This window comes from Malurus melanocephalus, unplaced genomic scaffold (genome assembly GCF_030028575.1).
Source record: "Malurus melanocephalus ecotype Western Australia unplaced genomic scaffold, MMel_1.1 scaffold_815, whole genome shotgun sequence".
Taxonomy (NCBI): Eukaryota; Metazoa; Chordata; class Aves; order Passeriformes; family Maluridae; genus Malurus; species Malurus melanocephalus.
The window spans coordinates 13,689-28,213 of record NW_026624047.1 but is presented as its reverse complement, the minus strand read 5'-3'; the positions used below and the strand labels follow the sequence as shown (position 1 = coordinate 28,213).

The following is a 14,525-nucleotide window of genomic DNA, read 5'->3' as shown; positions in this document are numbered from 1 at the left end:
AAAATATCACACAGTAGCCAGACACAAATAGACTATGCAGTATCCTTCTATGGCATTAGGTGATTTCAGTCATTGTAAATAAGAAGGGCAGTGTCCAGTTCTTATAACACAACCAACACCAGCTCACACCCAGGCCCTGTGACAGCCACACTGATCCTGAAAGAAGGAAAAGGAACCCCATTGTAATTTGATGCTTTTTGCAGTTTTCTTTCATTCCTCTTCTCAAAGCCATGGAGATAATTGATGGCTTTAGCCTTTTGTGAAATATTTTTAAAGAATTTTGATACAAATATAAGGACTGTGCTGCTCAGAACATTGAGCTCTAACACCTTTCACCTCCAAGGTCACTGGATTTAATCCAGCTCGGAAGAGCATAAAAGCCATTTCAAGACTGTTTACTGGCCCATGCGAAATAAGTTTCATGGTCTTGATCCAGTTCCTAGTTCCACAMCACAAAAGCCATTACCACAATTAATTTGCATTAATTGGCGCCCTGTTGTTGAGAGTCTCACTAGAGGGGCCAAATGCTGAATGTGCTATGAAGAATTAATTCCTCTCTCACCCTTGGGGGTGGTCCTTGTATTTGAAGCTTGAGCTCCACTGGCATGACTGTGCAAGGAAGCACAGCTACTGGGACTGTTTTACAGTCTGGATGTATCCATGAGCCAGCTCAAGAGAAGACTTAATTCTTCAGTTCTTCAAGTCAGCCTCTTTCATTAGCACCACACTATCTGATATTTCCTTTTCACTAAAAATCTAATATCCAAACACCATCTAAAACCCATCCTACTCATGTCCCTTTTACTAATCATCTACAGATACAAATATGCTGTGACTGGCTGTTGWAAATAAATGCAGCAGAAATGTTTGTGTGTTTGCAGAACACAGGGTGCGAGAAGTAAGAAAGAAGTAGGACTTTCAGAGCTTGGAAAAAACCCAACAAATCATGACAGCATTTCCAGAAATATGTGTCCTCAGAACAAAAGCTGTCCTCATAGCGCTTACACAGTTTTCAACTCATCTTCTTTATAATAAGAAGCAAGAAAGATTTCAATAGTAATGTCATCCTTTTAAGAAAGCCAGATAATAAATACAAGGGGCTCATGAAGGGGAACTTACTTTACCACTGGATTATACAGGCAGTGCAGTCGGCAGTACAGCCTCACCCCCTGAAGAAGGGAAGATACATAGTGTTAGCAGTTTTTTCCTTTTCAAAGAAACACTGACTAGCTAATGCTAGCAAAACCCTGGACACTTATGTCTCTACTCAGCTGGAATTATCTATTGATTAATACTGATATTCAAAACAGAGGATAACTCTCAAACATTCTTTCTTCTTTCCCTGCTTCCAACAGTTAAAAATCTGTTCTTTTATCTCTAATCTCCATTCCAACACTTTCTCCATTAATTCTTCCTCACAATTAACCCATCAACCAATGTCCATAAGAAAAAGATCAAATTTGTTAAAAGGTATGTGGGCAGATATGGGAACAACAGAACTCATTTGACAGACAATTATAAGGAACAGTTAAATACTGATCTCTTCTATCACCCTGAATCACCACATCCAGATTTGCAGCAGACATGTTTCAAGAAGACCTTTTGTTACTCTATTAGTATTGCAGTCAGCAGTCTTGGCTGCAGTCACAACCCTACTGTTATTCTTTGCTAAACCCAGCTTCCTCTCCTGAAGTGAGCGTCTCCTCCAGCGTTAGGAAAGACAGCTTAATACAACCCAGACCAACAGCAGTGGGGATCTCCTACACAGGAGGATGACATTCAACAGGTCGATGACATTCAGAAGGAGAGCAAACCTCTTGATGCAAATCACAAAATTCCAAYGAAGAATGACAAGACAAACCTTGGACATGATGTCTTCCAACTCACTTCTTGGCTTGTATGTTCCATCATCATAGCGAAATCTGTACATCACCTGTTCATTCTTAAACTGGTGCTTATCTGAAACTAAAACATCAGCGTGATAATAAAAATTAGTCTTTTCCCCCACTATGTTTCTTACGGCCAGTTGGTAAAAACTGGATTAGGCAGACACCAAAGTACCAGCACACAGTCTGAGATTTAGTCTGCCCCTCGCATTGTGGGCAGGAWAATTTTTCAGAGGGCAGACACCAGAAATTCTTAAGACCTTCTCTCATTACACAGGACATCCTGGTCTCTCATTAAGATTCCTGCTTTTGATCATATTTTCCCTTAATTTCACAGGATAAAAAAAAATTGCAGGTTCCAACAAATCCCCTTTTGTCTACAGTTGAATCTCTAAGCTGTGCAAGCTATTGACTTCTTTGAGTGTCTGCAGGCTCTGGATTTATGAATTTCTAAATCAAATTGATTCTCTAAATTTTTAAATCCAATTGAGAATTGAGTTAGCAGAAAGTGCTAACCTGTATGGCACAGAGATCAGGTTCTGTGCCCTCTGACAGGTACCAGTACCTCCCCGTCAGCCGTTCCAGACAGAATAGTCAGAACTGAGGAAGATAGGGAGGAAATTGCAGGATAAAACACACCGTGGTCAGCATTTAGCAATCTACGGCCCTSCTTCTCAGGCAGGCTGAGAAATCAGCAATGTTATACCAAGTGAAAACAAAACACAGAAGATATTGCCTCATGCAGAATGGGGTAAATGGCTTCATTATGGTGCTGATACATTCTTGCTCCATTACGAGACACATAACAGGATACTTTCATGCTTAACGAGCTATCAAAATCTACAGGGGTATTTCCTWAAATAAATGCATCATTACAAATACCTTCCAATGTTTAACAGTAGCTTTCATGGAAGACATGAGTATCAGGAACTCTAAGGTCACACTAAAACCAAAGCAGATGCATCTTACTGAGCTCATTTGAATAAGGAGAACAGCAGATGTAACAGCACAACTTGGAAGTGTAAATTTGTGTTTAGAGAAAAAGAACACTGATGAAAGTGTTAAAGTATGAACTTAGGGCAAGGTAATCAGTCAGCAGGAAATAACAAGTCTCAGGAGAATTTCCGCACCAGCGGTGCAAGTGTTCACATTAAGAATGTMGGCAAGTAAGGGTGTGAGTGACAAAGAGAATTCCTCATCCCAAGGGGGATCCCTACACAYTGGAGCCAGAGTGTTTCAGTTATCCAAAACCAAGTACTCAAAAGTCTTCCGCACTTTTGAGCTCATGCTCCAAACTCTTCAAAGTCTGAATGTGTCTTAAAGTACCTCTTGGTACGTGGGGGTGGAAGTGTATGTGCGTGAAGGACTACAGGACTGCTTCCAATGGATTTCTTGATGTGCTAATYAAAAGAAGCTAACATACAGAATTTCCTTACAGTGTTACTGTCACCTGAAAGACAAGTTTGTCGTGCTGAGTAACCACCAGATTAAGGAAGACTAGCTAATATAAATGGTACCCTTATTTAAACTGATTTCAAAGAGACTTTATGAAAATGTAGACCACTGGTGACTTAAAAGCCAACTACAGTACTCCTTTGATGTACATTTTGCAGCTAAACTCACCTGAATGCTGAAATTGGGATATTTGCTGTTTAACTAGAGTAGCACTATGTTGCTTTGTCTACATAACACTATATGAGAACAGTAGGAAACAGCAGAACAAATCTGAGTTTAAACAATGTCACATGGAAAAAGACCTTTTAGTAGAAATGCAGGTAGCACAGAAATTTTTTGAACAATTATACTGCTGTCACGCAGCACTTTTGCATGCACTGTCCTACATTTCTAAAACACCCYTCAATGCAACACTTTAAGGCTATCAGCTGGGTGAGATGAAGAAATGTGATCCCTTGCTACTTTAAAGAGAGAGGTTCTTGCCAAATGAGCTGGAGACCGAAGAAATCTCCAACATCTCTTTCCTTTGCAACAAGCAGTGTCATTTAAATGACCCATCATCTGTGCCCCAGTCTAAAAGAGCACTGCTCCACTCTTCTCTAGATTGCTGATGTCTCATGTGCAAAGCTGTATTTATGGACTGCAACATATTTTCAAACACAGGTTGTACAAAGGAATATACACCTGATATAGTTCGCAACTAAGGCGTTGCAGAGAAATCAAGCAACTACAGACATAAACACTTTCTGGATACCAAACAAGTCCTGTTTTCATGGCATAAATTTGCCCACTCACTAATCCCAAAAATCACTGAACATTTTGAGGATTTGACGGGTATGGGAGAAGAAAGTATTTGAACAACATGTGAACAGCTGCTGTAAGTTTTCCACCCTCATTTTCAGGGCATTACTAAAATCTGGTATCCTTTCATGGCACGGCACACTCACCATGATGAATGATTCCATTTTCCAACAGTGCCTGTCCCAGGTTGACCCCTTCCTCTGGTTTGCTTATCTCTCCAATCTCAGTGAGCCAGGATACAAACTCGCTGCAAAGGGGAGCAGAACACACACAGTTAGCTCTGAGTGGCAGCAGGCACTTGCCAAGTTATCAGCCAACCACAGGAGACTCCTTGAAGCAAGCATGAACTGTTGTAAACAATGGTACCTCTCTACCCTGGCTTGATTGCCAGCATTCCTGGAGGAAATGCTCTGCAGAAGATCCAGGCTCCTCCCATCTTCCCACAGCGTGCACACAAAAGGAAACATGACCTGGCTGCATCTACAAGGATGATGCAAATCCTTATCTTATGGAGCAATCCAGACATCCATGGGGGAAAAGATTAGCATGCAAGATTAACTGATGACCTTAAAAACAAGTTCAATAGTAGGGTATCCTCACTGCCCAGCTACTTCTTCTCAAGTCACCCATCCAAGTAGTGTTGGTGATTCGATTTACACAGGCTCATCTTTTTTAACTGGGTCTGATTTCTGTCCCCAGCCCCGTGGTGCAATTGCATTGGCTTCAATGGAATCACAGTAGGACTTAGAACAGAAGACTCAACCTATTGAATTCAAGCACAGAGCAGTAACAGAGAGCACAGGTCCCACTGACAGGTTAATTGAAGGTCTTTTTCTGGAGGTGGTGCCRGGCAGATACATATATCATGCTTTAATTTATACACAAAAGATGTTAAGTCTGTCTGCACATGCAGCACAAACCAAAATCTTTGTGGTGAGGGGCAGAACTGCACATATGGGCAGAATAAAAGCTAAAAAATGGATAGATATGTAGGATGCTACTCATTAGAAACAGTCAGTACAGAATGATGAATGCAGCCCTACCAGAGCCTCAGGGGACTGAGCTGTTTGCCAGGTTAATTAGCGATTATACTGGAAATGTGTTACAGTCATAGAGAGGAACAAAAGGAATATTTGAAAGTAGAGCAACATATGGGAAATGTGAGTTCAATAAAACACTTGGGTGCTTGCCAATATGCAGAAGGTTGCTGCTCAGCAAAGCCAGTATCCATGTCTCCACTTGTGGACTCTAAATGAAGTATTTTTGGTATCTTTGTATTTATCAGCACTGACTAATCTAAGCTGTAGGCATTATTTGCAGTTGCCAAAAATAACTTCAGGACTGAAAACTTTGGTTTGCTGCGGGTCTATTCTCTATCTGCCATAGTGTAGACAAAGCAGCAGTATCTATCCAACTATGCCAGGAGAAGCCCATGGAAAACAGCAGTTCTGTGAAACTGCTAAAGCCAGAGTAGTGATGATTCAGATTATCTCCTAAGGAAAGTTCATTCTCAACTTCCCAGTGATTCTGAATTGTTTCTKTAAGTATTTAAATGCTGAAACAGAATATAAACTGCAGCGAGAGGAGAAGTTAGAATGATCCTCCAGCCTCAGTGTGAAGACACAAGGCAGGCACACGGTGCAGGGCCCCCTCAGGCACCTCCTGCCACGACTGGGACCACGGGAGGTACCCGGGGAGATGCCCCATTGCTCTGGAGCTCCCCAGCAAGAGCAGTGCCTCTGTGCCAATCTACAGAACTCCAACATTGCCCAAAACTTCAGTGGAAGCTGCCCTGTTAGCCTTGCCACTTCTCTTTGTCTCTGGAGTTTAGGTGGATTGTAAATGTAAGTTTGACATGGTGAGCTGGAAAAGGAAAATAACTGAGTATTACCCTCACAGCCCTGAAGCTTCCCAGCCACGGGATAGTTTTCTTAAGAGCTGCTTTAAGATTTCMATGACATTTGATTCAGAAGCAAAATCAGCAATCATTTGATCTGAATCATTTGATCATTTGATCTTTATAAGCCCTGAAAAGTGCATAACCCAAAAACACTCCAAGAGGTTCTTAAGGAATATGCTGGACTTTTTAAGAAGCCATCGGCTCAAAGAGTGGATGGCAAAGCTTCATTCGTTTCCTCATCTTGTCTGCAGCAGTTCTCCAGTGTAAAGGAGAGTATCCTCACCTCCCAGTGCTGCCATGCTCAATTCTCATCTGACACGCAGCTTGGGACACCACCTCCCAGACACACCTTGGAAATTAAGGGACTGGGTTTCTACACCAGAAATACACAGGAAAATCCAACCCATCCAGGACTGTGCAATCTGATCAGATATGGCTGGAATCTCCTGAGGCTATCAGATCCTCTCTGTTACACACACAAGGTTTTGCAGGGCTGAAAAGAAGCACAGGCAGCTTAGCATTCACACCACACATACACATCCTTCCACCTAGATCACCAGTTACTTGCCTGAGTGGCATGAGGAGTCATGAGGAAAATGGATTTGCACTCAAGCCAGTCAGTTGCTGAAGTTAAGTTCAATAAACAGCCTTACAAATAAATGCATGTGATATCTCTGAAGATGATACTAGGATTAGATAATGCTTTTTTTCCCAAAAAAACCCCACATTTTATCTCTTGAATTATGAGTTCCATCTGATATTCAAAGGCCAAGAGAAAAATTATTTTTGTAGCCTTGGTGTTGCTCTCAGCTGCATGTAACAGAAAACCACTAAATACATCTTGGTAGAGTTATCAGTGACTCCCTCAGGCAGGAGTATCTCCAAAAATAAACGGGTCACAGCCAATATGCATTGTTCAGGGAAACCCCTGGGAATGACACAGAATCTGCCAGTCATGACTGGAACGTACTGACTGAGATGCACTCAACTGTTTTTCCCAGGACTATACCAACAAGTGGATGCTGCAAAAGGTATCAGCAGAGTTATTTGCTGTGGGAAAGGCTAGAGCATTTAGGAGAAATAATGCTTTTGTCAGAGATCAGGATACCTGTAGGTATCTCAGTCTGGGCTCAGTTAGCTATTAGCAAAGTTAGGTGAAGCCCTCACTACTGGAGCATCAGGTGGCTGTCAAGCAAACAGGCGGCAATGAGCACAACACACTGCAAGAAAACAGATATTTTAAAAGGAAAAGGAGTAGCAGGAAATCCTGGATAAGACTTGAAACTAAACATAATATCAGGGAAACCACAAGAGACTCATAYATAACAGCCCTGGAAGAAGGTATGTTTCTGACCTGGTACTTCTTGTTGCATGGAAAATAGGAAATGCCATTGCCGATGTAGAAGATCTCAGTTTTAATCCAACAAGATCAACTGTGCGAGTGGGGGATGTGTGTAAAGAAGAAAAAGCAACTGTTCTCCAGTACTGAGCAATTCTTTTTCTAACCAAAGTATCACCAAGCTATGCTAGCAGCCTGCCCTCTGTCAGGCAAACACCCGAGCACAGGCAATGCTGCCTGCAAACTGCTGTTCCCCCGACCAGAGAGGGAAGGCAAATGAATGCTGATCTGCTTCTCAGAAGTCTTTTTGTTCCCACAGCTGATGGTTTCACTCAAGAGCAGCTGAGGCGGAAAAGTCATCCCAGGCCAGCTCCTGTGAGTGCCCATGAGGCCCAGGAGGGAGGACACGTCCCCTGCACAGCCCCACGCTGCCCACGGCGACTCTTCTGCTGCCTCACACGTCACCATTCCCAGCTCATCTGCACTTGTTTTGCAATATCTAGCCTGAATCAAAGAGCCAATARAGCTCTATACTTCTAACAAACATATCAAGTCATATAATGCACAAAATTTCATTTGTGCCTGTTACATTGACAAACTGGAAACTTCTAAATACAACCTTGAAGGCTTGGACAGTTCTGCTGGATTTAAGCATCTCCTAGAAAGCATTTGCTTCTATACAAAATGGAGTACAGGACATGCCACTAACAGCCTCGAGCTTGTGGGAGTTCAGGTAGTTTTTATTACTCCTTTTGCTGATCTGAAGCAGCAGTAAAACAGAGTGAACATTCACACTATTTCACACTCATAGCCTCCTCATATGAAACAAAAATCAATGATTACTTTTAATAAATCAAAACTGTAATGGGGCTTATGGTCTTTTTAATTAAGATGCATCAAAGCACATTTGATCTGATGTAACAATATCATCCCCAGAAATTCTAGTCCACTAATTGGTGTGAAAGGACCTTTTCAATTCAAATTCTACTTACTTGCCAAGAAAGCACTTGGGAACAGTACTTAATTTTCTTCTCCTATCTTTGATAAGGTTCACTTTCTTGCTCATCATCATTTGGTACAGCTTCTCTCCTTTCTCTGCAATCATGACATAGGCATCCCTCTCCATTCCCAGTTTCAAACCTGGAATATAAGCAGAAATTCCTTCAGATCTTTAAAACCAAATAAAATGCTTGTTCAAAGTCAAAAGYTGAGGCCAAACAGCAAAAATGGTAGAAAAACAAAAATTGACTGACTTATTTTCCGTTTAAGGAAGAAATTAGGTAACTTTTCTTATCTGAATACAGAACTGTCATTGGTAAGTTTAGCACCACCGAGATGTAGCTTTTCTTCTCCATTTTAAAAAGCAGCTTTGAACTTACGGTTGTATCATATACACAAAGCAGAACTGTTTACACAACATGGAGAAAGACCAAAGCACGATGAACACAGGCCAGGGCAATCCCAAGCACAAATACAGGCTGGGACGAACAGGGATTATGAGCAGCCCTAGGGAGAAAGACTTGGGGGTGTAGATGGCTGAAAAGCTGGACGTGACCCAGCTGCAWGCACCTCCACACAGACACCCTCAGTGGGCAGCAGGGGAGGGGGTTCTGCCCCTCTGCTCTGCTCTTCTGGGACCCGTTTGGAGTGCCATGTTCAGTCTGAGGCACCCAACATAGGAAGGACACGGAGCTGCTGGATAAAGTTCAGAGCAGGCCATGGAGATGCTCCCAGGGCTGGAGCCCCTCWGCTCTGGAGCCGGGCTGGGAGAGCTGGGGGTGCTCACCTGGGGAGGAGAAGGATCCAGGGAGAGCTCAGAGCCCCTTTCGGGGCCTAAAGGGGCTCCAGGAGAGCTGGAGAGGCACTTGGGACAAGTTCATTCAGTGCAGTACAAAATACATCATCCACTTACTCTCTCTCTGCTCCCTTTCCTTGATTATAGCATCCAGCCATTTCTGTTTATCTTCTGCAGTCTTGGCCATACAGACAAACCACTTGTTTTTGGCTGTGTTGTGAATCTTCCAGCCATTTGTYACCGTGTAGCCGTTGCTGTGGTAATCTGCTGCAAAAGGCCAMAGCACAAAGCACACAGTGAGCAGGAAGCCTGTTCTAACCAAACCACTGTGGGATACTTTCAGTAAAATCATCTTTAAGAGCTTCTGAGGTGTTCCTCACTGACTGCCCATGGAACCAGATGGACTCACCACTCTGGAAGTACAAGTAGCAACAGATTGTTCTAACCGACTGAATGCTTCAGTCCTTCCCAAGAGTGACACTTGCTGGTTTCAACTCAGAAGAAGAACTAAAGTATTTTAAATACAAGGACATCAGTGAAAAGGTCTATGATGTTTGTTCAGGTTATTTGTTCTGAATTTTCTAGGGACACGCTATCTTCTTGCACTATAAGGATTTCTGTTAACATAACTCCTTATGTGTTGACTGTTTGAAGGACATAATACTAATTCCTGACTTACTACAATACAGGCAGGGGCTGGTGTGGCCTTTATGGATGAAATAAGAAACCCACCCAGTCTTCCTGCCTGCGTCAGGATATAAGAATCATAACAGAACTGCCATTCCCATATTTTGCTCATGGCCACAATCCATGCTACTAATCTGGATATTAAGACTAGTATTTAGTAACATTCTAAATGAGAAGAAGAATCAGAAGTCCTGTTATTTTAGCTGTAATAGCTTAAGATGTATAAAAAAAAAAAGATGGAGAAAAGATAGAAGTATCTTTTACTAAATTAACTTGGATTAAGAGAAAAAAAAGACAACTTCTAGATACACAAACTCTTCACAAAGTCACATCAGAAGGAAAGAATAGTGGCTGAAAGCATTTGCAGTCTTTCAACCGCCTAAGTCAGTCCAATAAGGAAAGCACTAMAAGTTTCATAGATTGCTTCAGATGTCACTAAAGGAGATTACCAGGTATTTCTGCACCAACTTCCAATAAAAGATCTGAACTTGCTGTGTGGTTAAAAGACAAAATTTAGTCACTTACCTGTTCCATCTTCCACATTCTCTACTTCCATTACTTCTGTATTTATTCGGCCCCTGAAGATATAAAGGGACCCATTGATTGATTTTGTCCTTTTAGATGGTTTTTTCCCAGTAACTCTGCAATTAGGATRAAGACTGTTAGAAAAACATAAGCAAACAGTCTAATATATACACGAACAAATCAGTCTGAGGTATGACTATTAAAGGAGGATTCCAATATAGTCATTGGTGGTATYTGACCACATCTCTGATGTTAAATAATTGGAATACTCATTCATATTCCAAGTTGGCTGTGCACCAGTGACAGTAACGAGCTTATTTTGCCAGATTATGTGAAGATGCAGGTGCTCTCAAGATTTACATTCTTGATGACTGACTGAAATGCATGAATGTCCATGAACWGCACATGGCCTTGGGATGACAACTGCAATATCACCTGACAACACTACATTTGACTCTTTTGTCTGCCTAAAACTTTGATCCATTTGTGGATCGAAGGGGAACGCTATTACTGCCTGGAATAGTTACCCCAGCACATCATGACTTCTCTCTCCTATTACCTAAGTGATAGAAATAGTCAAGAACAGAAGAAAGTTCCACCTGTGACTCAGCCCTACAGAGCAAGAGAGAAAACAGTGACTGATCAGTAACTGATCATACCTTCAACTTACAAATCTTCTGAATGGCAAAACTACAAATACAGAGGGACTCACCTGGATTTCCTCTTGCAATAGACCAGGAGATTATCAAATAGAAAGAACATTCTCTCCTGGATGTTTCCTGCTGAGATTTTTAACAAGGTCCCTTGCAGCAAGAGCTGTGTGCAAATATCTGTCAGATTCGACCCCTGAAATATAAAAAAGAGAGATTAACTTACTTTTACGAGTGCACAGTGAAGGTCTTTTAGTAACATGCTTTTATTTTATCTGCATGTCATCAAACTGTGAAATAACTGATGCACTCCTAAGGAGRAAGATCTCAATTTCTTAACATGGCTAAACACATCATGTTTTCTCTTACAAATACTTTCCTTCAGTCTTTATATACTACAATAAATCTTCCCTACCAAAGTTCCAAGGACTCTTTTCCTTAAGAGATCTTTCACTCTCAAATCAGCTGTACTGTGGGTCTCTCAAGACCATGAGCCTCCCTTCATACCTTGAGCTATCATTGCAAATATCACAAYGATGGCTTTAGGAATGCTTTCTAAAAGAACAATGGTTTTTTCCCTACCACTGTAGCTCCGATACTGACATCTTTTGCTGTCAACCATTTCTCTGAAAAATCCTCTCATTGGTGATGCACCTCTCCAASTCTTCAGTCAGCAGCATCTGCAGGTCCTCTTTGCTGCAGTTCTGGCAGACACATCGAGCTGGACACAGAGCCATGGAGAGCAGCATGAGCCCTGCACACAAGGCAGCCAAAGGTACCCAAAATGGGTGCTCCAGGCACTCCAGCCTTGGAGCTTGGCCAGGACCTGAAAATCACAGGAGAGCATGCACAAGCATTTCCTCCCCAAACCATTAYTCTGATTATTCTGAGAAAGAGCTGACCAAACAAGACAATCTGCCTAAACCTTAGGCACCAGCCTTAAATTCCTTGATCCTGTTTATTTAGACCAGTGCAGATTTCATCCAGATCTATCTACCTTTCARGTGAGATCTGCCCATTCAAAACATCAGTTCCATTAACAACATCCTCTCTTCCATAATTCATTTGTTCTGCCACAATTTAGCAGCAGCCTGCACACACAAAATAAACACTAAATTCCTCAGAGTGATGCTGCCCACACCTTCAAGAGCGTTTGCACATCACACAAGAAACARAAGTCCCTGTACACAGCAGGATTCATTAACTCCTGCCCATTAAACTGTGCCTCCAGGGAGCTGCTGGTGCTGCATCCCACCTCCCATCCTTCAATGTGGGACTGCAACTGTTCAAGGGCTTCCAGTTTCTCCATCTGTCTCTTGGTCTCGTTGATGTTTGTGCAGACTGTCTTCATTGCCTGCAAGGCGCTCTGGACAGCTGGATGATCAGGATGCTTAGAGGGAGTCCTCTTAGCTAATTCCTTTAAAATAAAGAGGAAACATGGAAAGTGAACAGTGGTTCACAGAAAGGGATGAGCATTAACAAGCAATCTTGCAAGAAAATCACAGAATCATTGCAAAGTAAAGAAAATTCGGGAGCATTTTACTGTAGATACTGTTCTCCATTCTTCATCTGTACAGGGTTGATATGAAAGCTATTAAATAAATGAGGCAATTGCTCATGTCAAATATGCTACATTAGGAGAGCTCAAGCCAAATATGTTCTGCTGTGTCACAAGTGTTTACTTTACATTTATATGTTTAGAAGGCTGGGGCACACATTCTGATACAGAGACAAAAATCATCTCTGCTCTGAGGGAGGCAGTGAGAGTCTGTGCTTCACTTGTTTCGAAGCATAACAGCCCAGTTAAGCCCTGTCCACTGAAAAACAGCAGAAGGAAAACTCAGGACCTGACAATATTAACAAGTTTGGCAAAAGGGGCAACTACTGTCACCTCACAGTAATTATTTTAGACCGACAGTATTTCACATTCAGCCATACTTGKATAAGAATACATTAAAGAAATCCAAAATACAGCTGCTAATTTTATCTTGATACATAATACGGTGTTTAAGACTGAAATATTTAACTTTCTCACTATGTTTTGCCTTGTTATTAGCTTATAAATAAGTCCTGTGCTGCTGAATCGCATCATTCTGCATGRGACACAAGAATAAGCCTGGATACAGGCAGAGAGCCTGCACAGCACTCTGATCTGAGTGGAGCTAGATTGCTTCAATCCAGCTGTGATTTACAGAGTAACATATGCACAGGAAAAGGAGGCGTGCTGCCACAAATGTCAATTGATATCACAAATTAAATTCCCTGTGGAAGTCTTTACCCTACTTTTGCTGAAAGTGAGGCCAAGAAAAGTAAACATTCAAAAAGCAAAGAGACAGATGTTACACTTTGGTGACACCAGCTTCTGCTCCATGATCGGAGCAGTAAAAATCATTCAACTCTCATTAAAAATCACTGAAGTTCTGCAGCTCCAGTGTGACCCACACTGCACTGGAAACAGGCACGTACACACTAGCACTGTCTGAACATCCCTTTTGGAAATGTCCCCATCGGACAGAGAAAGCGCTCTTCATTCACAGCAGCCCCACGGCCACAAAGAGCACCATCCTTGCCCAAGTCCTCCCTTGCCACACAATCCTGACTGTTTGTATACCTCAAACTGACAGCAAACACACTTTGCAGCTGAAAGTTACATGTTTCTTTATTCTAAAAATTCCTTCCTCATATCTTTATTCTCCTGGGGACACTCAGACATGGCTTAACAGGGACTTTGTCCAATGGATGCTGACACTGTGCACTGACTGGTGCAAATCCCTGGTGCCAGGCTCTGGTGCTGCAGCCCTCGGAGACTGCCCAGCAGCACATGCCTACACAGATAACAACAGACAACRTATTTCTTTGTTTATCAGTTCAAAAACTTGTGCTCATTAACAGCTCAGCTCCAAAATATGCTTAAAAAAAGAAAAGACACAACAAAATCCCAAACCACCTTCCTGTAAATATAAAGGTTCCTGCAAGTTTTATATTTATATTTTACAGTTTGTAATATTTGCTTGTATAAAATTCRTTTTCCACTTAAACTAACCAGAAAATAAATGTTACATCAGGCTTCCTCWGTTTAGCTGCCAATCACAAAAGTTCTTTTATTCCATATATTGTTAAAATTTGTAATTTATGTCAATGTCTCTGCAGGGTAAATACTTGATAAGCAATAGTAGATCAGAAAATAGATTAACTTCAATGAGCCATTGAACCTATAACATATGCTGATGTAAAATGCAATAAAAACATGTTTCCATTTTTTTAACAATCAGTAGTTATTTGTGATTATATATATGTGTGGAAGACAAAAGCATGATTTATAAATTGGCAGTGCTCCTTACAGCTCTGTAAGGAATAGACAATTTTTAATATTATGACACTTACAATTGGATTTCAACCACACAATGTCACGAACCTAAGAGTAACACAACTTTCCTTGGGTGTGGGAAAGGGGAGAGTGAAATTAAAAAAAAAAACCAAACAAAAA

The 14,525-nt window shown here is 41.6% G+C and overlaps 1 protein-coding gene across 1 annotated transcript in view; it reads right to left on the bottom strand.

Moving 5' to 3' along the window:
* PREX1 (phosphatidylinositol-3,4,5-trisphosphate dependent Rac exchange factor 1) overlaps positions 1-14,525 on the bottom strand; it is a gene marked incomplete at its 5' end in the record, with an annotated part of 62,366 nt that overhangs the window by 34,355 nt on the left and 13,486 nt on the right. Inside the window, 8 exons of the mRNA XM_057385338.1 lie at positions 1,120-1,169; positions 1,862-1,965; positions 4,289-4,389; positions 8,374-8,521; positions 9,294-9,443; positions 10,389-10,504; positions 11,101-11,234; positions 12,294-12,455. Of these exons, the coding sequence (XP_057241321.1) occupies positions 1,120-1,169; positions 1,862-1,965; positions 4,289-4,389; positions 8,374-8,521; positions 9,294-9,443; positions 10,389-10,504; positions 11,101-11,234; positions 12,294-12,455 (965 nt within the window). The remainder of the gene's footprint in view (positions 1-1,119; positions 1,170-1,861; positions 1,966-4,288; positions 4,390-8,373; positions 8,522-9,293; positions 9,444-10,388; positions 10,505-11,100; positions 11,235-12,293; positions 12,456-14,525) is intronic.